Here is a 25,719-nt window from a genome sequence, read left to right as displayed (position 1 = left end):
CATCCAATTAGGTAATAATGTGGGCAAATCTTGCCAATGATTGAGCTTTATACCCTTGTGGTGACTATCCTGATGTAGAATATTCAGCAAATCATTTGTCTTCTGTATTATAATTATGCTAATAGAAATCAAGATCCTTTCAAAGCATTTTCCTCGACCTTCAAGGCAGAGAATTGGTTAAAGTGCGAGTAGACAATCCATCACGGTCATTTATAAAGTGTTTTTTACTGTAACACGATTAACTGTCAAAGCAATAGATTAGAATAAATCCTGTGCACATATGTTCACCGCGTCTTTATTCAAATTAAGTATGTACCTAGCGTGAATAGTATGATGAGTCAGGATTAGAGGCAAGTATTTCTTTCTTTTTACCTAGAAGAAAAGCCGGTCATAGGGAACCAGTTATGAAAAACCATTGATCATCAGGAGAGACAAAAGTATAACTCTCAGATGTGTTCCTTTGTATGTGAAACCCGAGAAGGGCGCAAGACACAAACAAGGACAGGTGTGTTATTGTTCAGTTTTATTTTATTGAGCTTTCTGTCCAACACAATAGTATTGAGGTTATTGAACTGACAAAGGATTCCTGAACTTGTTATTCCTTTACACCTTGAAGAATGCAGGTTCTTCTCCTTTACTTTGAAAGAAAGTGCATCAACTTAAGTAAACTTCAAAATCCTAAAGTCAAGTAGGAGTGGTTGGTAATGTAGTCAACAGCCAAGTTCATTCCAGGACTTTAGACAGCTGTGGAATCCATCAACATGGAGTTAGGCATTAAAATGAAATTTTGCGAAGTCATGTTATCCTACACATGTAAAGGTCTCTGTACATTTCTGACCAATTTCATCTATTCTGACTATACTATGTGTGACCAGTTTTAAAAAAGAATTTATCTTTCAGACATGGTTCTTTGGCCGTCCAAGAAGGTCATATTGGCCAACAATTACATAAATATTGACATCAATATTGACTGAAGAAGTCCAGAAGGGTGAAGGTATGCATTGTCTAGCTCAAATTTAGTTTTCAAATAATGGAATTTTTATTGAATTGCCCATTGTTGCTCCATGGAGCAAGGACTCCAATTTATACCTAAAGGGCCTTCAAAGGTAGTCGTCATGTTCCTCTCTATGATCATCAATGTATTTGGGGAACAACTGAAAGCGTGAGGTAAGAGGTTTAGATGATAAGTTGGCTTTGCTGTGTCAGTGGCTCATAATTTGTACCTGAAAAAGGTTAGGTGAAGAAAACATGGACTGTGGAGAGTGGGAAGTTAGAGAGGTTTATGGTGAAAGATGACCCAAGGCAGACACAGGGAGGTGCAAAAAGTGCTCTTGCACTAGGGCCCCAGACCCTTCTCAGCCAACAGGGCACCCCAATAGGGCATCCCAAGTCAGTTCAATGGTGTGTGTGTGTGGGGGGTGATAATTTAGTTCTGCACAGGAGCCCACTGTTGGCTATGTCTGTCACACTTTTTTAAGGCGTTTTGCAGTGTAGCCATGAAGGTTTCCATTACCGATCCATTTATCTATACAGTTCAGCCTTGGATATCAGAGGGGTTTGTTTCTACTTCCACTAAGGGAATAAGACATCGGGCTACTGTTATGTGCTAAAAGCTTTTCAATATATTTGGAACCCTTTTTTATAACACTTTATTTTTAAGTATTTTACAACAATTACAATAAACAAAATCGGATACAAAACATTAATAAAAACAGGTAACAATATATTTTTCTTATATGTTAAAATAAAGAGAATAGTTATCCGGAGAACTCTAGTATTATAAATCACCGAAAAAAATAAATCATCCTTTTTAATGAAAGGGTGAACAGATGGGTAAGATGATCCAATGGAATACCTAATTCTACGAGGTGTTCAGTGTGTGAACCTAATATTGGTAATGGAGTGGGTCCGGCGATGCTGGTTGTCATTTTAAACATTAGCGAGCACTCCCATTGGCAAACGATTGTAGGATAACACTCCAAGCACATGGGCTCTGCTTGTCAATGGACGCACAACTTAGCAAAAGATCAAGGAGAAATCAATGATTTTCAAACAACTAGCATCATGCACACATTTGGATGCCATCTAGTGTCTTTGGTAAGCTCAGATTCTTCTTTAGAACTTTTATATTTGTTTATACCTCTTACTCAAAAGGTCATCTGCAAATACCTGACCTGCTGACTGTTCACTATAGACACACCTGTAAAGTGATCTTTTATGGAAGGTTTACTGAGGTAGAGCCTTGCCATAAACACACATAGGCACACCAAGCAGTCAGTTGCATGTTTTATGTTGCCATTAAAAGGAATATTGGAATATAAAAAGCTGTGCAACACTGGAATGATTCTAAGTATGCTGGTGGAATTAGCATTTCACTGCCCTGATTACTGCCGTGATCTGGATTGTTGGGCTACAGCAAAAACCAGATTCTGCTTCATAGAAGGATCCTGAGCCAATGTTACCTGATATGTAAATCAGGAAACATGGAGAGGCTTTTACTTAGCTACTGATACGTGTTAATTATAGTAAAGAAGATAATCTTTGCACAGCAGGTGTGTAGTGGAGGTCACAGTCTCATTAACATCAACACTGTAATGTAAGATCAGAATATCATCACGTAACCAGACAGCAGCTCCAGCTGATTCAGACACTGCTTTATTACAGTGCATAACACCTCATCGCACATATCTTAAAGAACAACTGTAAATTTATACTGAAACCTTTTATCATCCCTCCCCTCCCGCCCGACTGGAATGGATCTGGTCCAGGATTGAAAACATTTGTCAATCAATAGCTAACGATTTGTAAGACATTCATTCCAAGTGATGCGCATGATAGTCATCTTCTCCAGTCTTGGAGAGCTTTGTTAAATCAGGTCCAATACCTCTACCGACTTGCTTAGGGCCGATCAAGACAAGCTGCTCAGGGTAAAGCCCCATGCAAGTCAATGTGCTTTACTATGCAGAATAGCTGGCAAAAAAAGAGAATTGCAGCCATACAATTGCTTTAAAAAACTGCACACTAATAAAGCACAATGTTGCTCCATACTAAAGCAGGCCGCACCATTGTTGGGACAGAAGCCTCCAAGGAGCAAAACAACTGAATACCAGTCCTTAAAAAAAAAAAATAGAAGAAGAGTTTCGCCATGTGACCAGTCAAAGTTTAATAAATATAGAGAACTCCATGGGGCTTCCTTGGCTATTTACCTATGGCCTGGGACTCTGATGTTGGCACAGAGCAAGGGAACTAACAGTTCTTAAAAAGAAATTAATAAAAGTCAGGAGGAGCCCCTGGATTAATTACCTGTCAAAGTGTATTGAGCTAAGAAAACTCCAAGCACTCTCACTAGCTACCTTATTATGTATTTAACCAGTGCCAACATATTTCATAGCTCTATGCAGAGTCCTTACTCATGTCAATATTCTTCAAAGATCTGTTTAGCACTGTAGAATATTCAGAGGTTAAGAAAACTTGCTTTTTTGCACTTGGTTTCTCAAGAAGAAAATCACAAGAAAGTATATACCTTGGGTGACTTATCGTTGTGGAGAAAACGGCTGCGTATAATTATCACTGGAAAGGATCTTTCATGATCCTTTCCAATTACAAACGACTGCGCGATGCATGAACGAGCTTATACATACAGAACCATTCTGCTCTATGGAGAGGGGAGGGGGAAGAACGACAGAGCTGCACCTTGCTGCACTCTTCCCCTTTACTTTCATTACGATCGTTCCGTGGATCTACCAGGACGGTCGTTCAGACAACAAATGATGAGCGCTGTACACACGCCAGATTCTCGTCTGATATCAGCACCGAGCCGATTATCGGAGGAGAACCATTGCACAAGTGTACGTAGCCTAAGCGCTCGTTCTTCTTATGGCCATCCCACCTTTTTTTTGGTTACAGGATTTCTGCAGATTTTAAAGCACGTTAAAATATTAAATGAATAAAGAGTAATAACAACATTAAATATAAATCTTTAGATGATCAAAGAAAAAATAAAATGTAAATTTGAAATCTCCCAACGAGCAGACCTCACAGCGGTGCTATTAATGTACTTATTACCAGATGTGGTTGCAAAGTGAACGTGTATCTATGCTCAGGGAACATGCTAGCCTATGTTTCTAATGTGCTTTGACAATTCACTTGTACCTCCTGCTGTTCTTGCTCAAAACCTCTCATCAGGCTCTCAGGCGCTGGCAGAGTAAATCTAGCAGGCAGCTCCATATCCTTCCTGGTCTGTGTAGGGTCCTGAACCTCTACATTTACTATATCAATTTGTTACACTTTAAAGACACTCAATGTCAACCTATAGTGCCAGCATGAGATAAATGGAAGAAGATTAACCACATACAGAGCAGAGGGGAATAACTGCTGTCTCCTGCCTGCTTTCACTTCTCCAGCCCTTAAAGTGGAAATGTTTGCTATATTACTCAGCAAGTGAGCTGTCATTCTTCATCCAGCGCACGGCTACCTTTGTTTACCCATAACACAAGGATGGATTCCTGCATTCCTTCTAGGGATAGACTCATTATCAGTAGTGATACCAATCTATTCCAGGATTTCTATTTACCTCTAAATAGTATAAGCTATAAGGAAGCTTGCTGGTAAAAGATTGCACGGGGAGACAGGTGCCAAAGGATGGCATTGGTTGGGGGACTTCTTACGATTTTCTTTTTATGTATGCGGATACAGCGGAGATGAACGGAGATAATCTGGCACCAGGTGGTTCTGCCTTGGAGGCAGTAATGAGGAGATCACCCAACGTGCATTGAATAATGACTACACATAGGATTGTTCAGGAAATATCAAAATTGACCAGATGGCTATGTGTTCAGGGTAGCCATAAATGTACTGATGGTTGCACGTGATGTAAGGGCTCAAGCATGGCGTGCAATGGGCTGGGCTGTATAAAGCTCCGTATAGAGGATTGTGGCTCATTTCCAGTGAGAGATGAGTGAGATCTGTACACACTGCACCATTCTGTTATTATTATTATTATTATTATTAATAAACAGGATTTATATAGCGCCAACATATTACGTAGCGCTGTACATTAGATAGGGGTTGCAATGACAGACAGATACAGGAGGAGGAGAGGACCCTGCCCCGAAGAGCTTACAATCTTGGAGGTGGGGGAAGTAACACACAATAGGAAAAGGGAAAGGGGGGATGTACAAGCAGCACCCCTCTGTGCTCCCCTCCACAATGCTCGTTCCCAATCTGCTAAGGCAAATTGATAAATGAAATCACAGAACTAATGTTTAAGGGTGAGAATCATCTGACGTGTGTACATAGCTTAAGGGTTAACTAATAATTATCACATTATTATAGGCAGAGATTTTTCAACATATCATATATTCTCTGTGTGCCCATATACTGATGATCTGCTCTTTAATAAAGTAATAAGATCAAACTTCCTATTCCACATCTTTATCAGCAAAAATAGCTGTCAGCGTTCCAGCAACGCAAAGTGAAGACATTTGTCAGTGTCATTGTGATTACTTTCCATCTCGGGTCAGCCTAGGCATTAGAGTCATAATAATAAATAAGTAAATCTCATTATAGTCAGCTTCCATTACAAGAATACCTGGTGATCCTGCCATGGGAGTTCTTGTTATAAGGGAACAATTGCCTCCTGATTGTTGTATTAAGTTGTTACCCTGTTCCATGCGCCCCTAGTGGACACAAGTGGCCAAACAAGGTGATCAGAGCAGATCCGCAGCAATGATGTTCAGTTGACCCTGGAGTGGGAAAGAAAAGTGTCTGGAAGAGAATGAAGGGAATCAGAAGTGCTAAAAAAAAAAAAAGTATTTTAGGGGAAACATGACAATTGTTTATGAATCACAGTGCTTTAACAAACTAAAAGTCATCCAGGTAAAGCTTAGCTGTGCCTTGGGGTATCTGCACACAATGTAATATTCAAGCCAACGCATAAAAAAACAAAAAGTCAGATTTGCAATGACCACTTGTATGAGAGATCAGGCAAAGTCTGCTGCAAAACTCTCCCATCACAGCATAGCAGCTGCATGGTTTACCTGAAAAGCCATGAATTATAAGTGATGGTAAAAAATGTAGAATGGATTTGTGCTGTGGAATGATTTTTAGTAATTTAATTTTTGCAACAAAAACAATTTAAGAATACTTTAAGAATACATTAAGAAATGAATATGTATAAATAAGACTTGGTGATTGTGATGTAGAGGTATGATGAGTATGTGATCCCTCCTGCATGGCTGTGATGTCCTGCCTGCACTCCCTGCTCTGACACTCCATACATCCCAGTCTATTTACTAGCACAGCTGTCACGACAAGACCACGCCCCTCGCTTACTATCATTGGCTTACAACGCGGAAGGGATTCGCATTCCGTGAGTCTACCCCCAGTCCAATCACATACGGCGCTCGTTCCTTCTAACCAACCAGAATGTACTGACACGCCCTCCTGTCAGCCGTCTCGCTCTGGGGTATAAGAATGAATGCCGAGGCTCCTGCAGCTCATTCTGAGCTAATCAGCGTCGCTGTGTGAGGTTTGTGCAGGGCGAGCTCGGCGAATATCAGACAATATGAAAGCTTTCAGCCCCGTCCGATCTGTCAGAAAAAATAGCCTAACGGAGCACAGCCTGGGGATCTCCAGGAGCAAAACGCCAGTGGACGATCCGATGAGTCTCCTGTACAACATGAACGATTGTTACTCCAAGCTGAAGGAGCTGGTGCCCAGCATTCCCCAGAATAAGAAAGTCAGCAAGATGGAAATCCTACAGCATGTCATCGATTATATCTTGGATCTGCAGATCGCCCTGGACTCACACCCCAATATTGTCAGCCTCCATCACGCGAGGACTTCACCCCCCAATACCCGGAGCCCACTGACCGCCCTCAACACAGACATCAGCATCCTGACACTGCAGGTACACACCGGGCACCCTCATCACCCCCTCATCACCATCATGCCCCCTTATCACCGCGATGCCCCCATGCAACCCCCTCTATGATGCCCCCTTATCACCCCATCACCATGATGACCCCCTTATATCCCTATGATGCCCCCTTATCACTCCATTTCTATTACTCTAATGCCATATCCTCATCCCTTCTGCTTGATCTACCTTGTCACCCCCCCATTCTGCTGTATACACCCCCTATATCCAGGTGTCTCCCCTCTCTCCTTTCCCTCCCCCTCTTTGCTGCCATTCACTTACACGTGCTTGTTTTCTCTTGCAGGCTTCTGATTTATCGGCAGAGTTTATCACAAGTGACAGCAAAGCTCTTTGTCCTTAGAATGGTGAGTGTCATGTGATCAGCATGGGGGGCTGAGTGTTGTATGGGGGGCTACTTTGTATCAAATGTGATGTGCAGAGGAACCTTCTGATTGGATACTTTGTATCTAAATATAAATGGATCAGAGGAGCTGTGTGTGAATCTGTTGGATGTTCAGAAGGTGAATGTATTGGATGGCATGTGAATATCTATATTATGATTTATTGGGTTACTTTATATGTACATGTATGCTGTACATGTGACTAATATATGATCTATTAGAATACTTGTTAATAGAATATGTTGTATGTGAATGTATTGGATGGGATCTGAATATCCATTATATATGATCTATTGGGTTACGTTATATGTCAATATATTGCATTGGATGCGCTGTACATAAAAACATCCATTGTATGGCAGCTATACATGACCCTTCTATGTGAATGTATAGATGTGCTGCATGTGAATCTATGGATGTTCAGTATGTGAATGCATTAGCTGTGCTGTACAGACGATCTAAGTGTGAATCTTCTATTGGAATACTTTGTATTAGATGTTCAGTATGTGAATGCATTTTATGCTCTGTACATGTGAACTGACTTTTGTATGTGATGTACATAAGAACGTCCCTACCATATCATTTGCATGGACTTTAAATATATACCGTCCTTCTAAATGTTATATCAGACATGGGAATGCACGTTGGATGTTCTGTATCTGAACATTGCATTGGATGTGCCGTCTGTCCTGTTTAGGTATTAAACGTTCCATTGGATGTGATATGTCTATGAACGTTCTTTTACAATCCTGAACATTGCATGGTACTATGTATATGTGTATCTGTATTGCATGGTACCATGTATAAATACCTTTTTATATGGACGTCCATTCAGTTGTGAACAGTCTGTTTTGCTCCCTTCTCAATAATAAGCACAGCGTCAGCCCGATCGCCTTAAATATCTTGTGGGCTCCTCCATCACATCAGTGTGGCTGCATTTAATCAAATAATTGATTCAAGCAGTAGACTGGCGCCTACATGCTTTGCTGTAAAATAGATCCAAGCAGAGAATGGATTAAACACCCTTCTTCCCAAACCTCATCCTATGTTCCTATTAACCTATGCTGTGCCTTTTATATAATGTCCCCTATTATTTATATTATCCTGCGCTGTGCTGATCCTTTATTAGATCCCCCATAATTTTTAATAAAGTCCAGCTATCAGTTATGAACTCCTAATAGGACGCAGATTGGAAATGTGTGTGTATGAGATCCCTGGGGTAATTGTCTGATTTGGAGGGGAATGTGTGGGGTCCGGCATGTTGACCTAGCGGTGTGGGTGAAGTTGTGGCATGTGAAGGGTTAATCCCCCAGCTCCTGTGTACATCTGGAGTACTGGGTTGGCCCCCAGTGAGTGTTTGGTTAAATGTTCAGTGTGGCTTCCTCACTGGCGCCAGTCTGTCTCCTGATCGCTTCCACTAAAGGCCTCCTTCTGAATCTCTTGCAGGTGTTCCGATTGACTGTTTTTCTTTGCACAACATGGCTACAAGACTTCTCTATTTCATTATTTGAGTACTGCATTTGTACAGAAGCTTGTGGAAGAGGGGGGATCCGTGTGGCTATGAAAAGGGACTCGCATCCAGTTTTTTTTTTTTTGTTTTGTTTTTTCCATCACCCCTTAATTTTTTGTTTCCCAGCCAAGCTTTGGACTGCTCATTTTTAGTTATTTATGAAAAGACTTAATTCACCTTTTCTAACATAGGGAAGGCTTGAAATCTACTATTCTCTCCTGCAATGGGGAGTGGAAGCTATACAAAGTTGTTACCACAAGGGATTTGCCACTTACCAACAGCTGTTTGAATGCCTTTTTGTTTAATAAAAGGTGAAGCATCAGGCAATGCGGAGAAGGAATTATTAAGCTCGGACGGCATCGGACGTCACCTTCAGGACTGAATGCGCAATGTGTGTGTGTATATAGATTAAGAAAAATTGTGAACTCTTTAACATTCCAAGTCTTTTCCTCTCCCTTGTACAGTGGCAGAGATTTTTATTTCTGCAAAAAAATGTGTAATAAGAAAATTTAATCATGCTAAACTTTTTATAAAAGTTTAGTTGTAAGCTTTTGTTTTTATACAGAATAAATCGATGGTGTTTATTGAAATGAACTATTTGGTCTCTGTGGGTTTTATCTAATAAAAATATTGCCTGTAAGTGTTAGAAATGGTTAATGGAAATCATTTTCTTTACCTGTGTACAGATATTCATCCAACAGATCTTTATGTGAATCACGCTAATTGACTTGTGCGAGTCAATGATTGTCTAGCAGACTTTGAACTGCTCCAGTTGGATCGGGTCACCTGTGCTCTATAGGGGTTATTAAGCAAACCAAGCAAAACATACAATTCATGTGTAATGTACAGCCTTGGGGTCTGTATTAGGTTGGTGGTGAATATGGGGCAGCTGGGCACAAAGTCTTATAGTGAGAGTGAGAACTCTTAATGGTAAAATGCTCAGTCTTCTGCACCCAATGCCTATAGTTATCCAATGAAGGGGGTCGTACTGTTCTTATATTCCTAGATCTGGCTGCAGTAAAGGAGGGGAGGGGGGCGTTAAGTTGAAATTATGTTATTGATTAAACCTTGGCTGCTCTTAGAACAAGACTTGGCTTCTCCCTTCAGATTTAAATTATCCCCAGTAATAAGACTCCACTTTATCCCCAAATCCAGTTTGGAAATTTTTTGCTAGGTCATTCTACCCTGATTTCAACTTTGCAGTGGTGTCCTGCTTTTTTTTTCTTATGATTATGAACTCTCATGGAATGTACAGTCTTTCAGCAGACCTAATGCTTTCAAGTACACAGTCACATAATGTGACTCCTTTTTTGGGTTCTAAAAAGGAAAATATTCATAGACCATAGCTAGATTACAACATTTTCTTTTTATCTGTATTGGGCACTTGGCACACCCACGGTACCAGCCGTAGGGTAAAATGTAGAGCTGAGTGTTGGGGTCCCCATAGAGAATGCTTATAGTTCATGATCTACATAATTCTGATGAATATCCCATGTCTGTGGTCCTTCTATAGTTAATAAGTAAATGCAACTTTTGGGTGCTTTGCTAATAAAGGTTTTAACCTGCAGCTTAGTGTTAATACAACCCATTATCAGTATTGCAAATCTTTGCTGCAAAACACTTTGTGTAGAATTCAAAATCTGGAAACTGCAGTTTTTAATATTGTCCCATGCTATGCGTCCATGATCCATAAAATCTCACCTTTTTATAGTATTACTTAAAATAGGTCCTAGGAGGAAATTACAGTTCTCTTCTCACTATAGCACCATGTCCCAACCTAAGCACGCCATCAGTGTTCCTTTATAGTGCTCTATTTCTATATTGTGGCTTAAGGAAGGTACAAAAAAAAACTTGGTAAACTAGTAATCAAAGTTCTGCAAGAATAAAAAAAAAAAAAAAAAAAAAAAAAAAAACACCTTTGCTCAGGTGTATCCTTTAACAACTGAGAATAGGATCTTTAAATATCTAGCCCTTAAATCTGTTTTAGATGCTGGAGAATTCAGGTATGTTTGGTTTTCATGAAACAATTTCCTTCTGGAAGGCATAGATGACCTAAAACATTCCTGCAATACTATAAGTCCCAGCATGCCAGGACGGCACGGTTTTGGTAACTTAGTGCTTAGCAGGCACTTTACAGTGATGGAATGTGCTGCTGTTTAACAAGCACAATGGTATGCTATTGTAAAACACAGAAGGGGTTAATGCTAGGGATTGCCTGCTGCAAAGACTTTGAAAGGAAGCCTCCTCACCTGTATGCGGTAACACTTTAACCTGAGTTAAACAGGTGTTTGGGAGGCGCCAAACAGTCTGGAGCTGCTGCCCTTCCTTGCCCTTGATACAAAATCCATCTCCCAGGCCTGGGAGCCAGACCAGTGCTGATCTAATACAAACACGGCACTGACAGCTCTGCAGCCAACAGGCGTATGAGGGGGAGAGACCCTTTCATGGTTTATCAGTGAACCCAAAACATCAGCATTGCTTTGACAAACTCATACAGGAAAGCTAAGGAGCTGCACAAAAAGTGCTCATATGTTCTATAAACATGGAAGGGGTTCAAAGCGGGCGCCCTGGTACAAATTCTATCAGAGGACCTGATAATGATTAGATTCCTCCTCATTCATTGCTGGGTGTCTTAAGGAATTCCACATGTATGGGAATTGCTTTTTTTTGGTGTAATAGGAGCCTCTGAAATTGCTGTAGTCCAGGCTTTTTAATTGGGGTAATGCATGGGGCACTGGTGACGTGCTGCCTGAGACCCATGCAAACTCCTAATTATATATATATATATATATATATATATATATATATATATATATATATATAGTTACAGAACTTTCCACATCTTCAGAACTCTGCATTGCTGCAATATAATATACCTGCATAGGTCTCCATGCTCCTTACCTGGCCTGACCCCAGAATCAATCCATACACAAAAAGTGTGCAAACTATAACAGGGATATTTGCTTGATCAAACCTGACCCTGGATTCATTTTTGCTAATAAAAACCCTAAACGGCAGAATGTGGACTTGGACCTGTAGTCTAGTTATTATGTAAGTACCTGACATAGCCCTCTACCCTCCTATTGTTAATGATAGATCTGTATTACATGTAAGTGATCACACCATGGATAGAGAATACTTAATATATTCTGATTTCTGTGCACAAATTGCTTTACATCCAAATACTGCCTATCAAGCATCTCCTGTTTAATGGACAGCGCTGCGTAATATGTTGGCGCTATATAAATACTGTTTATTAATAATATCAATCATCTGCAGCACTACACATCCCATCCTGCAGACTTTTCTGCTGAACATGCTGGGAATTCTCATTTACACAGAACTCCTGTGGGCTAACACTTGATATTAATAATTTGACCAATTTCTCTTTATACATCGACGTCTGATCCATACAGAAGTCACATATAGTGCAATCAATGTCTCCTTGTAATATAAAATGGAATTCCACCTGCACTACGCCTCCCCCAAAAAATCAATCAAGTAGCACTTTTTATTCCTATTATTGATTAGGTATGCAATTAAAGCTAATTTCATTTATAAAATTATGTGAGTATTCCCTGTAGAGCAGAAATCGGTAGGAATGGCAGCATTGGGAGTTGATCAGTGCTATAAACCTAGCATGTTTCAGATTGTTAGCGCTAGAACAGGAGGTACATAGGACTAATGGAGGGGTAGAGCAATGACGGGACCTCTTCAATGACATGAGGCTAAGGAATGCGCCATTGGAAGGCACACAACTGTATATTCTGACCAGTCTGGCTATATAGTGTGGCAGGGGTGCATGTGAGGCCTGGAGAGAATTACAAATATTATGGCCAGTCACTTGCATGTCTTTCATCTGTATAGTATCTGTATAGTTAGCTGTTGCCCGCAGTTCTATATTCACATGTGTTCAGTAGTAGCCTAAAGTAGTATTCTTATCTATGTATTCTGGTCACAACATTTTATTTTCCAAACCCTCAGCGTGGCAAGTAAATTATTTATTATAGGAACTGATACAGAATTAAAGTGGGTATGAAATTGGGGATTGCAAGCAGTTGGAACATATAACCTGCATTAAAAAATGTGGCCAAGTTATCCTATTTTCCATAGCATCAGTTCAAGTTTTCATGATATTTAAGTTGCCAGGGGTAAGGTAAGTGTTTTTCTTTTCTGGACTTATTTGCTGGTATCAATAAGCAAACTTTTTTCATGATTTGAAGTAACTTCTATCATTTTTCTTAGCAGCTATTCTCTCATAGAAGTTCAGCACATTGATGTTTGGTAGCTCTCTGGCTCCCTCTAGCTGCCACAGAACATTTTGCATACCATGGGATCTGGTAATATGGTAACTGTCTCATGCCAGTGACTCCAGCATCCTGCTGATAAACACTTTGCTCTCCTTCCTGTTCTGCTAATCTTGAAGCAAACCTCCAGAGTGTCAGAAGGCCGCTGAGCAGAGCCACACTTGCAGGACTCTCATCTTGACAGTGTCCCTTGTTAAAACAAAAGCCGCTCACTAAACTGCAGTCAGGGTATTTTTAGGTAGACATTTCCTGGGAAGGAAAAAGTAAAGCCACACTTCCTATAGCCATGTTGTGAAAATGCTTTTTATGTAGAGCTGTGTGTGCTGAGATCCGGGCCAAATAACAAACCCTCAAGATGATGAGGTGCAGAGCGTCAAAGATCCAGGCGGGATGAGAGTAAAAATTGAGTTACAGTTATTTGTATTATCTTTGATGTGTTATCTGGATCAGTGATGGTTGAGGGGGTTCTCTGTATTTTTTAGTTTAACCAAAGTGACCTTCTTAACTTTTTAGAAAGTGTTATTCAAATGAAACTGCTTATATTTCATGTATTGCTGTCTGCACTCCATTGGGGATATTCCCTGTGACTTCTTGTCCAGAAGATGCAACAGAAAGCACGAGAAATATCTAAGTGAGGAGAAATTCCCCCCATTTAAAAGATTCATGCTTACATCCTCTTTTAATGACAACTTTGACTTTTCCATGACAATGGTCACCAGGACTGATAGTGAGGGTGAATATATCTAGCAAGCACTTTCACAGCAAATAAAAACCATGTGAAAAAAAATTCCCATTGCCTTTCATGTAATTTCAATGACTTCAGTGTTTTTGTTGTCCTGTAAGTATGTACATCAGGAGTTCTGTGTTGGCATGCTGCATGCTCATCTTTCAGTAGGCATTGGATCAGACATGTTTAGCCAAAATGTAACGTCCTCTGGAGTTTTGTAAAGCTGAGGCTCATCACACATGACTTTCTCTGCATGAAATAAATAGACAACAGTTTGCTTGATCCTACTGGCTGAACAATAAACAGGAGTATGTCATGTACAGCACAGCTAACAGAGCGCATAGGTCAGAATCATATAACATACATCAGCGGTCGCCAACCTTTTGGAGCTCACAAACCACTAAATGCACGGACGCGGAACGCACATGCGCGGGAAGCCGTGTGTCACTCAGAGAGGAAGAAACTTCCCCCAGAGTGACGTCATGATGCCAGAACCTGCCCACTCTCCTAAAGCAGGCTCAGACCTGGTCTAGAGACACAACCCGCCCACCGCCCTGAGTCAGCGATCCGTACGGGAGACATGGTCTGCGGCTCTGGCCACTTGGCTCCTCAAACAGGGTCTTTCTCCTGACCCCGCTGGGGGGTGCGCCGTTCAGAGGACCACCAAAATTTTCATGCGGACCACCAGTGGGGGAACGGCTGCTGTATAGAATACAATGTTAACACACAGCCAGCAATTAAAGGGAAGTCATGGATGGGCCCTCTGACCTCCTGAATCCAGAAACATCTGCACCCATTGTGCCTCTGCTGGGGGTGCACCGGCCACAGCCGCGGCCCACTAGTTTAAAGGTCAGGAAAATGTACCAAAGTCTGACCTGTTGGTGAATGGGAGTCAAAATTGCACAGGCTTTGGTGGTTCAGTGGAAATAAAAAATGGATTGTCACCAATGTGTAAAGTAATTTCGCATTGCCAACTTCAGTAGAAGGAGAAATCCTCTCTTCCTGCAGTATCAGTATCAAGGGACTTTTCACCATCTATATCTTTTGCCCATCTATATCTTCCCAAGCATTGGTGGCCAGTGGGTGCGAAATTCCTCCTATCTATTTGTCAACCATTGGTGGTTAATAGGAGGAAAACTCCCTCCGTTCATTTCCAAATATTGGTGGTCAGTACAAGGAAAATTCCCCCCATTCCTTTTCAAGCATTGGTGGGAAGTAGACAGAAAATACCCCTTTTTACTCTCAAACTTGGTGGTTAGTAGGGGAAAAACTCCCTCCATTCCTTCTCAAACATTGATGGGCAATAGGCGGACGTTACTCCCATTCATTCTTAAACATTGGTGGTTACTAGGAGATACATTCCACCCATCCCTTCCCAAGCATTGGTGGTCAGTAGTGGCAAATATAATAAAATAGAGATAAGTTGTCTCCTACTTTAAAATGACCCTGGAGTAAGTAATGTACTCATTGATCACTGTCTCATCTAAAGGGCAGAGTGCTGGAGATAGAAATAAGAATGATGTATATTAGGAACCCTGAGAAAGGCAGAAGAAATGTGAGCGGAGAGGTTGGTGGATGGGTAGTACATGAACACTACAAATTGTCTGATGGTGGCTAGATGACTGGTAAAACACTGTACTATGGACACCACTTGGTATATGAATCCACAACCTGCCAATGGTGCAGACTATAAAAACTGGGAGCAAACATGGTGCTGTTATCCAGAACAACCACTGACAATATTTACTGTTCTTAGCAATAGCTGACTTTTTGCACTGGTTATGAATCAGAGCCGGAAATAGAATGTACCAGCCCTAATATGGGCCCATTCTATGCCTAGGCCCTGGTTAGGAACAGGTACGTTCTTGTGTAACCTGCAGTAAATATTCAGCATTACATCTTCCACATGGGAGTCACCTCATTCTCATGATTTACAGCGTCATTACAAATGTAGGAAGCGTCTCCTGTGCGGGCTTTTAATGAAGTAGTATTCTTTCATCGTATGACTTTGCTACACTGAATTAATGATCCCATATCTCATGACAAATGGATGAAATTAGTTTCCTTTTATAAAAAGCTGAATTTGGTAGGAAGCAGAGCACTTAAAGCTGAAGTGTTCTATTTCGCCTTCCCTGTCCTTCTTCATCAACATGAAGATAAAAATTTAAATAAACTTTACTGGTTTTATTACATATCCTATTTTAAACCAGGATTGTCCAATCTTTTTATTTCTAGGCCGCACTGTGTTTTTTCCAGTATCTGAAAGGCCGAAACACCTGAAATAATGTTTGCAGTGCATAGTGCACCATAACAAAGAAATTGGGTGTAGCCAAATTGCACCTCACAATGAAAGAGGAGGGGTCAGGAATTTTTACCATTCAGGGTGCATGGGGTTAGAAGTGTATACCTTTCTGGGTGCAGGGGTCAGGAATGTATACCCTTCAGGGTGCAGGGGGTCAGGAATGTATACTATTCAGGGTGCATGGGGTTAGAAGTGTATACCTTTCTGGGTGCAGGGGTCAAGAGTGTATACTATCCAGGGTGCAGGGGTCAGGAGTGTATACCATCCAGGGTGCAGGGGTTAGGAGTGTTTACTATCCAGGGTGCAGGGGTTAGGAGTGTATACCATCCAAGGTGCAGGGGTGGGTTAGGAGTGTATACTATCCAGGGTGCAGGGCTCAGGAGTGTATACCATCCATGGTGCAAGGGTTAGGAGTGTATACTATCCAGGGTGCAGGGGTTAGGAGTGTATACCATCCATGGTGTAGGGGTTAGGAGTGTATACCATCCAGGGTGCAGGAGTCAGTAATGTATACCATTCAGGGTGCAGGGGTTAGGAGTGTATACCATTCAGGGTGCAGGGGTCAGGAGTGTATACTATCCAGGGGGCAGGAGTCAGGAATGTATACCATTCAGGGTGCAGGGGATGGGAGTGTATACCATTCAGGGTGCAGGGGTTAGGAGTGTATACCATCCTGGGTGCAGGGTGAGGAGTTTATACCATTCAGGGTGCAGGGGTTAGGAGTGTATTTCAGGGTGCAGGGGTTAGGAGTGTATACCATCCTGGGTGCAGGGTGAGGAGTTTATACCATTCAGGGTGCAGGGGTTAGGAGTGTATACCATCCAGGGTGCAGGGGTTAGGAGTGTATACCTTTCAGGATGAAGGGGTTAGAAGTGTATACTATCCAGGGTGCATGGGTCAGGAGTGTATACCATTTAGGGTGCAGGGGTTAGAAGTGTATACCATTCAGGGTGCAGGGGTTAGGGGTGTATACCATGCAGGGTGCAGGGGTCAGGAGTGTATACCATTAAGGGTGCAGGGGTCAGGAGTGTATACCTTTCAGGGTGCAGGGGTTAGGAGTGTATACATTTCAGGGTGCATGGGTTAGGAGTGGAAACTTTTCAGGGAGCAGGGGTCAGGAGTGTATACCATTTAGGGTACAGGGGTTTGGAATATGTAACATACTAAATGCAGGGGTCAGGAGTAAAGGTAAGGTACAGCCTATCAAAGTTTGGAGGTCATGAGTATGAATTGCATATTGTGTAAGAGTCAGGAGTATAGAGTACATCACCCTCTTTGATTCATTTCACCAATTTGTTCCATAGCATAACACTCACTCACATACATACACCTATATACATATACCTACAGACACATACAGACAGCCTCACCAGCTATCACTTACCTTCCTCTGCTACTAAATGAGCTTCCTCAGACCTCTGTCAGATTGGACCCATACCTGACAGAAGCATCTGCTGTGTTGTGTATTAGGTGCTGTTCTGTTGGCCAAGCACAATGGCTTTGCAAGCCAGGTTCTGGCCTGCAGACTGTATGTTGAACAACACCAACAATAATAGACCTGGTAATGTAAGCTTCTCTGTGAAATACAGCAGATGAAAGCTCAAAAGTAAATTCAACAGGGTGCTCTACATTGCTTCCAAAAATCGTCACAACACCCCGCATACAGTTCCTTCAAGAGCCCGTATCTTTCATGCTACTAGTGAGCTGGCTCTTTGGAGGCATTGTGCAAATATCAAAATGCCTTAATGGGTGAATGTCAGTCTGGAGAAGTGACCAGAAGTTGTATGCAGACTGCGCTAGGTGGTGTCCACAAGAGATGACGAGCCTCCATGAATAAATAGAGCAAGTACAAGGTGAGTCAGACTGGGGTGATAAGGACTGATGATGCTGGACATCTTCCAGCCAGATAATGAGGTGGGCTCTATACAACTTGCTGAAGCTTATAATGTAAGAAGACTGGGTGTAGTAAAATCAGAATAAAGCCGCATACACACGTGCAATAATAATCGTTGGAATTGATCTTCCACAATCCTTTCCAACGACTAAGGACTGCACAATGCATGAACGAGGGGAGGGGGAGAACGACGCAGTAGCATCCCGCTGCGCGCCCTCCCCCTTCCCTTGCATTAGGATCATTGTCCATCATTCCTGGATCCGCTAGGACGGTGGTTCAGACGATGGATGACGGGCGCTGTACACACGCTAGATTCCCGTCCAATATCGGCCCTGTTGTGTGTATGTAGCTTAACACTCTGAGTACAGGAAAGAAGTTTGTACTACTTACTGAATGGCTGAAGTTTAATTTAAAGATTTGGAGGTAATTACTTTCAAAAGATAAGCAGCCAGTCACACTACAGCCTGGACTACAATCCCATTGGTCCTGGGAATGTACCATTGTCCTCCAACCCAGATATACCTACCTGCTGGCTGGTATAGCTTCTTCTCTATGCACATTTTTAACAATATATAGTGAATAATATATGTAGGGGAACATTTGACCACCAGTTCTGCATGTGGGGAGGGTCTCACCATTATGTTCCCATTTGGTAGAGGATCTCTCCAACCGGTACCTATGTGGGGTCTATGAGTGAGTATAACTTCATCACGTTCCCTTTTTTGGGGAGGATATATTCATCATGTCCCCATGTGTCTACAACAACCCATAAGGCTTCCATGAAAGGGTTGATGCTTACATTAGGTTTTCATGTAGTATAGGTTTCTCTATCAGACCCCAAAGCAAGGTAGTATCAGGTTCCCATGTGGGGGATGATCTTTACAACAATTTCAGCATGGAAATGTTCTTAATGGGATACAAACAGCAAAAATGATTAACCTTTCCCTACGTTATCAAGAATTTCCAAAGGAGTTTTGGCTAGATACACACTTTAATGACTGACAAGGTAGAACTATGGATTCGGTCTTAGTAAAATATTAATTAGGGTCGAGCAGTAGAAGATCTTCAGTGGGTTCATTTCAGGGTTGGAGGTCCAGCAGGAGAAGATATTCAGTGGGTACAGGAAGGCCCATCCATCGTTTCAGGGGAACAGTTGTATCGCTCTTGTGGGCAAGTGAAGACACATTGGGCTTGATTTATTAAATCTCTCCAAGGCTGGAGACGATACACTTTCATCAGTAAAGCTGGGCAATTCAGCAAACCTGGAATGAATGTCTTCAAAGTAATTTTCTATTTACAAGCAAATGTTTTGAATCCTGGAACAGATCCATTCCAGGTTTGTCGGATCACCCAGGTTTACTGATGAAAGTGTATCCTCCACAGCCTTGGAGAGCTTTAATGAATCAGGGCCAATGTGTGGTCTCTGATGCAGTGGAGCCAACGAACGCCCCATATAGGGCCAACAAGCACTGAAACACAACTGTAAAACATATATTTCAGGATGTTAGGCATAGAAAGGGTTCAGTTATGAGTTTACTCTGGCACTTCAGCAGAACGTTTTTCTTAATGTGCCACTGCCCCAGCTTGTTGAGTGTTATTACACCGCTGATGCTACCGTGGGTGAGGAGATCCTTTGGATGACATTTTCAGAGCTGCCTCATCTAACATGAGGGAGATTGAGAAGGAATATTATGCTTGGAAGCCGCCTGACTGTGCATAATATTTTAATGTGCACAACTTCCATTTACCTGTAGTAAAATCTTTTATGAAGGTTTTCATTATGATAGCAGAACTAGCATCATAAAGCTTTATAGGTTGTGTTTAACTTGCAGGTGGAGTAAGTGATGGATGAGCTCACTGATGCCCATTATATTATGGGGCCAAGTCTACATTTCACAGTGCCAGCACTGAGATGCATTACATAGGGGGGATTAATAGTTGTTCTCCTAATTTATGCTTTGCAACCTCGCAGGTGTAAACAGATGCAACAAGTGGAGCGGTGTCATGTGCTGCTTTCAGCTTTTACATGTTACATGATGTTCTGTTATGATGAATGACATTTCCAGTTCTAATGCCGTATTGTGGGACTAACATAATATATTTCATTGATGTTTGTCTAAAGTATATCTTTTATTTATCCTGAATACACTGGGATGTGGGACATTCAGACTTCTCTAAGTTATTTTACCATTTTATCTCATTGAGCAGATTTCCCTTCACTTCCTGTACACTTAGTATGTTAGATTCTTCACCCTCTTTAGTAGAAAAATAAAGGATGTCCCTTTAGTTGCAGAGTTCAGTCAAGCCGAAACAACCTTCCGATACAAATATGAGTTTCTGTATCTGAATTAGATGCTGCTTGAAATAAAAGTAGTGCTTATACAGTACATTTTAGGGATTTCGATGGAAAGAGAAGTCTTGTTCCCATTAGAACACGTCACGTTGATGTGCACGAAAAGTTATTTTGGGTACATGGTGTTGTGTGTTTGACGACTGAAAACTGCGGGTGAATGCAGCAATACCTTATGAACAAGACAGATAGGTATTTTTTTTTTTATTGTGATTTTTTAAATCATAATCTGATAGATTCGTCGATGCGTTGTGGTATAAGAGACTATTAGTTTTTCCAAGCTTTGCATAGGTCCATCACTTATGCATGTCTTTTCTCCTGGCTATCCCCGGCAAACTTCTCCTTTTCTTCTTTTATTAAAAGAAAACTGTGTACAGGCTTTAGTGGAGAATCTGAAAGGAGAGAACAGCTCCATATTCTGTTGTTTTTTACAAACAGCTCTCTAAATACTTGTTGTACCTAAGACAGCTGAGGATTTAAAACCAGCACCTGCACAAAAAGACAAGACGGGTACCCCAAGCTGTCTACCATCCATTCCAACCCCCATCATCCAGAGCAGAAAGAAATTAGCGTCTGAAAGTCATTAAATTGCTGATAATCCATCGTGACAGTGAGGCAGATAGGAGATCCTTGCCAGCACTCGAAAAGTGTGCCTTTTGTGTGGAACACACACCTGCCTGCATGCTGTTCCTATGCATTACCAGTGGACTGCCTCTTGACAGACACTTCCATTTGTGATGCATGAGATAATAAAGTCGTTTTTGCCAGAAGGGACAGGCCAAGTCACCGCTACACAGCGCTGCTCATTCATCAGCGAAAAGTACATCTCAATGCCAAGCCAATGCAATATGGATTTACAATATGCTTTCTTCAGTGTTTCCAAAGCTGCAGATATAACTTATCTTTCTAATAATACTCTGCAGTGAGCAATGGTTAGGTACAGCTACATAGTGTAAGGCTTGTTAGCCTTTATACTCCTATATTAGAAATCTAAAATTTGGTTTATTCCATATTCACTAGAACGCCATCCTTGTAAAAGAAATAAAACAATTACTCGGAGAGATATCATAAAAATGCAATAAATGCCATATTGAAAAAATAGAATGTAAACCATTGGTGGCCACTTCTGAAGATTACAGGTGAAACGTACAGTATAACTAATAGGCGCTTGGCTTCCTTTTTTCATTATGATGTGAAGAGATATACAAATTCCATAATTTCAATGCCTAAACTTAAAATTATTCAAAATGTAAGATGCAGTGATGTTCTCCATAAGGGCAGCAGGTGCCTTTACCTTGGATGTTGCTACGGACAAGGTGCACCTTAGCCATCATAGGGCACATTGATCTCCTGCCCAACGCTGCATACATGGTTCCAACATTGATATCACCCTGCAAATAAGGATCCAAGAGTCTAAGATGGAACATGTCCTCTAGGTAGTTGAAGGGCCACTACAATTTGACTGTTTGAGTTGTTTTTCTTGCCATCAAAATTTTTGGTTTTATTTTATGTTTTTTAATGAATATTACATTATATAGAAAAGGTGGGTGATAAAGAAATGGTCAATCTTTGCTGTCAGTTCTAGGCACACCTCTGTCCAAAACTTTGTACATGAGCCCAAAATGTGCAAAGTTTAGATTTATAAATGTAAAGCAGAATAAAACTCTGCATTCCCCTGCAAAGAAATCATCAAAACCCCATGATAAGGCTTTACAGCATTCGGAGGCTATCTAGGTCAGTGGTCGCCAACCTTTTCAGACCCACGGACCACTAAACTTACCGGCTCCGGACCTCGCACGCACGGGGAGCCGGGTGTCACTGAAATGGGAAGAACCGTCCCCGATAGTGACTTCATGATGCCAGAACCCACCCTCTCTCCCATCGCAGGTCTGAGCTTGCAATAGGAGAGTGGGTGGGTTGTATCCTTAGCCACCTTATCTGTATGGAGGACATGGTCTGCGGCTCTGGCCAGTGCGCCCCCAGCCAGAGCTGCAGACCACCAACATTTTCTTGCAGACCACCTGTTGGTGACCACTAATCTAGGTTATGTGAGCACAATACATATGCAGATTGGGGAAATTTGTAATGTTGAGCCCTCCCTTAAAAAAAACTTGGGTTCTAAATTAAAATCTAGACTGAAGTCCTCATCAAGATGGCCATATCTACCCTGGAGATTTTTTAAATAGACCAGTAGGCAGTCTTTGGAGTATATTCCTTACTGCAGTGTATGTGTGCCATGGTATAAGTAAACCTGTCATAAGAAAAGCACCTTTGAAAGTAGCAGTTGCCAAGCTGGATGTCAACGCATTGATTTCAATACTTTCAGAACATCGACCTGAAACAACTACACAGATAAAATAAAGTCTGAAGTCTTTATCTGCATATTTTTTTCTATACAAGCAACAAATCTCGTGAAACCACAATAGTTTGATGCATTATACAAACCATATTTAGTACAAAATGTATAACATGCTAGTTTTAGAAAGCCTATGAATGATATAGACAGCCATTTCTCTCCTACTATACAGTGGTTTTATGAGTTTGAGTTACAGAAAAAAAAAACAATTATGAAGAAGAATTCTATGCCTGGTCTGTAGCTCAGAAGTACAGAAACCAGGCAACTAGAATTTTTAGTTCAGCAAAGACAACACAGGGGATAAGCTAAAATTGCTTGCCTTAATTAGGGGTCCTGTGGTCCTTCTTCCCTCTAGATCCAGTTATAATAACCGGCCCCTAAAGCTGTTCTTCTTGCTGATCTCTGACTAGTCTCATTACTGCCTATCTTGCCAACATCATCACATATAATGCAGGATCAGGACCACCACCAGTTCTACAATGTACATCAGGACTACCCCCCACATTTTAGGGAAGAGGGCCCAACTGATGGGTAGTTGTGTGAGGACATATACACATACACACATTATATGCCTTGTATTAGCTCTGGTCCTCCTTATCTCTCACCAATACCTCCTCTATCATAGTTTCTTTTACCATTGGGGAATATAGATGAGTTCATGAGATGCAAAACATTTGCATGGAGATAGTACAGACTTGAAATTGCCAGGTACCTGCAGTTTGATTGGCTCATTTTGAAGTCAGTGCTATTTGCATAAAAAAGTCATTACCGGTATTTTCTTTTTATTGACCATCTATACTGGAGAACATCACTAATTCCAGATGGATTACTCATGCAAGATTTAAGTGGGTGGTTGTGCTAACTTAATATATGTACCATTGAGTTTTTTTCTGACTCTGAGCCACTATTAATGGTGTCCTAATATATGGCATGGGGGTAACCAACACAAAAAAACGGGGAGGATCACCATTCACAAACGGTATTGGAGTCAGTGATGTCAGCCAAGCACTAGCATTTTCTGTAAGCTGTAAAAATAAACAACTGTAAACATTCATTTCCTTTTCACCTCCTGAGCGTTACACTGAGGTCTAGATTTCTGTACCAAAAGTGATCCATTGTTTTTCATTAAATTTTTTTTTTAAATTGTAGACCTGTAACTTACAGAAATATGTCAGCCTCTGTTCTGCATAGGAGTGAGAAGAGAACCCCATTTATATCTAGGAGACGTCTGTATGTCGGATGTCTTTAACTCAGGGACTACCTGTTTTCTGTATACAACACACGGCCAATAATTAAAGGGAAGTCTGGGCTCTCTGACCTCGTGGATCCAGTAACATCTGCACCCATTGTGCCCCACATATTTTTGTCAAAGCTGAATCCTAGAAGTGTTTTATAGCTACATATATACAGTATATATAGACAGCTTTCATTTCAGAAGATTTCGCCTTTCCTGCCCATGAAAGCGTGTAATGCAGTGAAATAAGATGAAGGACAGAAATTTAATTTCACAGTGACCTACACAAGTGGAACAGTGGATAAAAATGTGGTGGAGGCATTTTGATGCCGACTAATGCAAGCAATACATCAGACATCAAACAATTATAAGCGAAGGAGAGAGAAGGAAGCAGTGTAATGGAAAATGACCTCAGGCTGCTAATAAATAAACTAAAATGTGATCACAGTGTACTGCGGCAGACAATTACCAAGTGTGACATGAGGAATGAACTTCATTATTTTCACAGAGAAGCCCTATCATAATTTGATACACAATTTGGCAGCTTCTGTTGCAGGAAAAACATTACAGGACTTCCACACAGTTATCAATGACAGGGAAGGAACTGTGAATTTATTCCAGTGATATTACATTCTGTGCTGGATAGACGGGCTGTAATTCTCTTGCACTCAAAGCACAAAGTCAGAAGTAACGGCACATTACACGGTTACACGTACAAAAGCAGATCACAGAATTCCAATGGCCAGGAAAATTCTTCTTGTGATTGTAAAGCACATCAATGCCAAAAACGTGATCTTGAGATTCGGATGCAGACGAGTCAAAGAAACACTGGCCTCCAAACATTTTAACCAAAGGCTAGTGGAGAGTCCTGACCTTTCCATCTAAATGAGCTTGTTGTATAGTTTGTTTGTGGCTAACACAGCCGTCCAATTCTTCTTGGAAGGCTTTCCACAAGATTTCAGAGGCAGTGTGATTTTGTGCTAATTCGGTTAAATAAGAATTTCTGAAGTCAGGTAATGATGTTGGATGAGAACATGTTGCCTCCAGTTTATCTAAAAGGTAGGGTTAAGTTCAGGATCTTCAGCAGGACACTTTAGTTCCTCCAAACCTAAACTCTTTATTGAAGCGGATTTGTACACACGTGCATAATCACATTGTGTAAAGCAGTGGTCGCCAACCTTTTTTGCTAACTCTAGACCACGCATGTGTGGGGAGCTGTGTGTCTCTCAAAGGGGAAGAAACTTCCCCCAGAGTGATGTCATGATGACAGAACTTGCACACTTTCAGACCTGGCTCGGACCTGCCATGGGAGAGTGGGTGGTATCCAGAGACACAACTCGCCCACCTCCCTGAGCCTGCAATGTCCTCGGGAGATGTGGTCCGCTGCTCTGGCTGGTGTGCCCCCCCAGGCAGGGTCCTCCTCCTGACCCCACTGAGGGGTGCACTGACCAGAGCCGCGGACTACCAAAATTTTCTCACAAGAAGTCCAAGTCCAAGAAGTCCAAGGTTTCTGAAAATGGAGAAAAACTTAAAAACTTAGTGAATTGGGCATAATGTACATTTTAGAAAAAGGCAACAGTTATAGCAGATGTTCTCAACCAGGATTTTCTAGAGGTTCCTTGAACAGTGGCTGATTGACCTCACATTTGATGATGGCTGATGTTACATAGTTACATAGTAGGTTAGGTTAAAAAAAAGACATAAGTCCATCAAGTTCAA

General features: G+C 41.4%; 2 protein-coding genes across 2 annotated transcripts in view; one reads left to right on the top strand and one right to left on the bottom strand.

The window, feature by feature from the left end:
- Nucleotides 1-25,719, bottom strand: part of ITGB1BP1 (integrin subunit beta 1 binding protein 1) — a 488,766-nt gene that overhangs the window by 58,423 nt on the left and 404,624 nt on the right. The gene's annotated exons all lie outside the window — the stretch shown is intronic.
- ID2 (inhibitor of DNA binding 2) lies at nucleotides 6,492-9,424 on the top strand. The gene is made up of 3 exons (XM_072407553.1): nucleotides 6,492-6,910; nucleotides 7,224-7,284; nucleotides 8,767-9,424. The coding sequence occupies exons 1-2, from the start codon at nucleotides 6,566-6,568 to the stop codon at nucleotides 7,278-7,280; spliced, it is 402 nt and encodes a 133-aa protein (XP_072263654.1). The 5' UTR covers nucleotides 6,492-6,565; the 3' UTR covers nucleotides 7,281-7,284; nucleotides 8,767-9,424.

This window comes from Pyxicephalus adspersus, chromosome 4 (genome assembly GCF_032062135.1).
Source record: "Pyxicephalus adspersus chromosome 4, UCB_Pads_2.0, whole genome shotgun sequence".
Taxonomy (NCBI): domain Eukaryota; kingdom Metazoa; phylum Chordata; class Amphibia; order Anura; family Pyxicephalidae; genus Pyxicephalus; species Pyxicephalus adspersus.
Note: the sequence above shows the minus strand (reverse complement) of the source record. Positions and strands in the feature narration are given on the sequence as shown.

Coding starts and splice junctions, on each gene's coding strand:
- ID2 (XM_072407553.1), top strand. CDS start 6,566: ATGAAAGCTTTCAGCCCCGTCCGATCTGTCAGAAAAAATAGCCTAACG. Junction 6,911..7,223: donor TCAGCATCCTGACACTGCAG/GTACACACCGGG, acceptor TTTCTCTTGCAG/GCTTCTGATTTATCGGCAGA.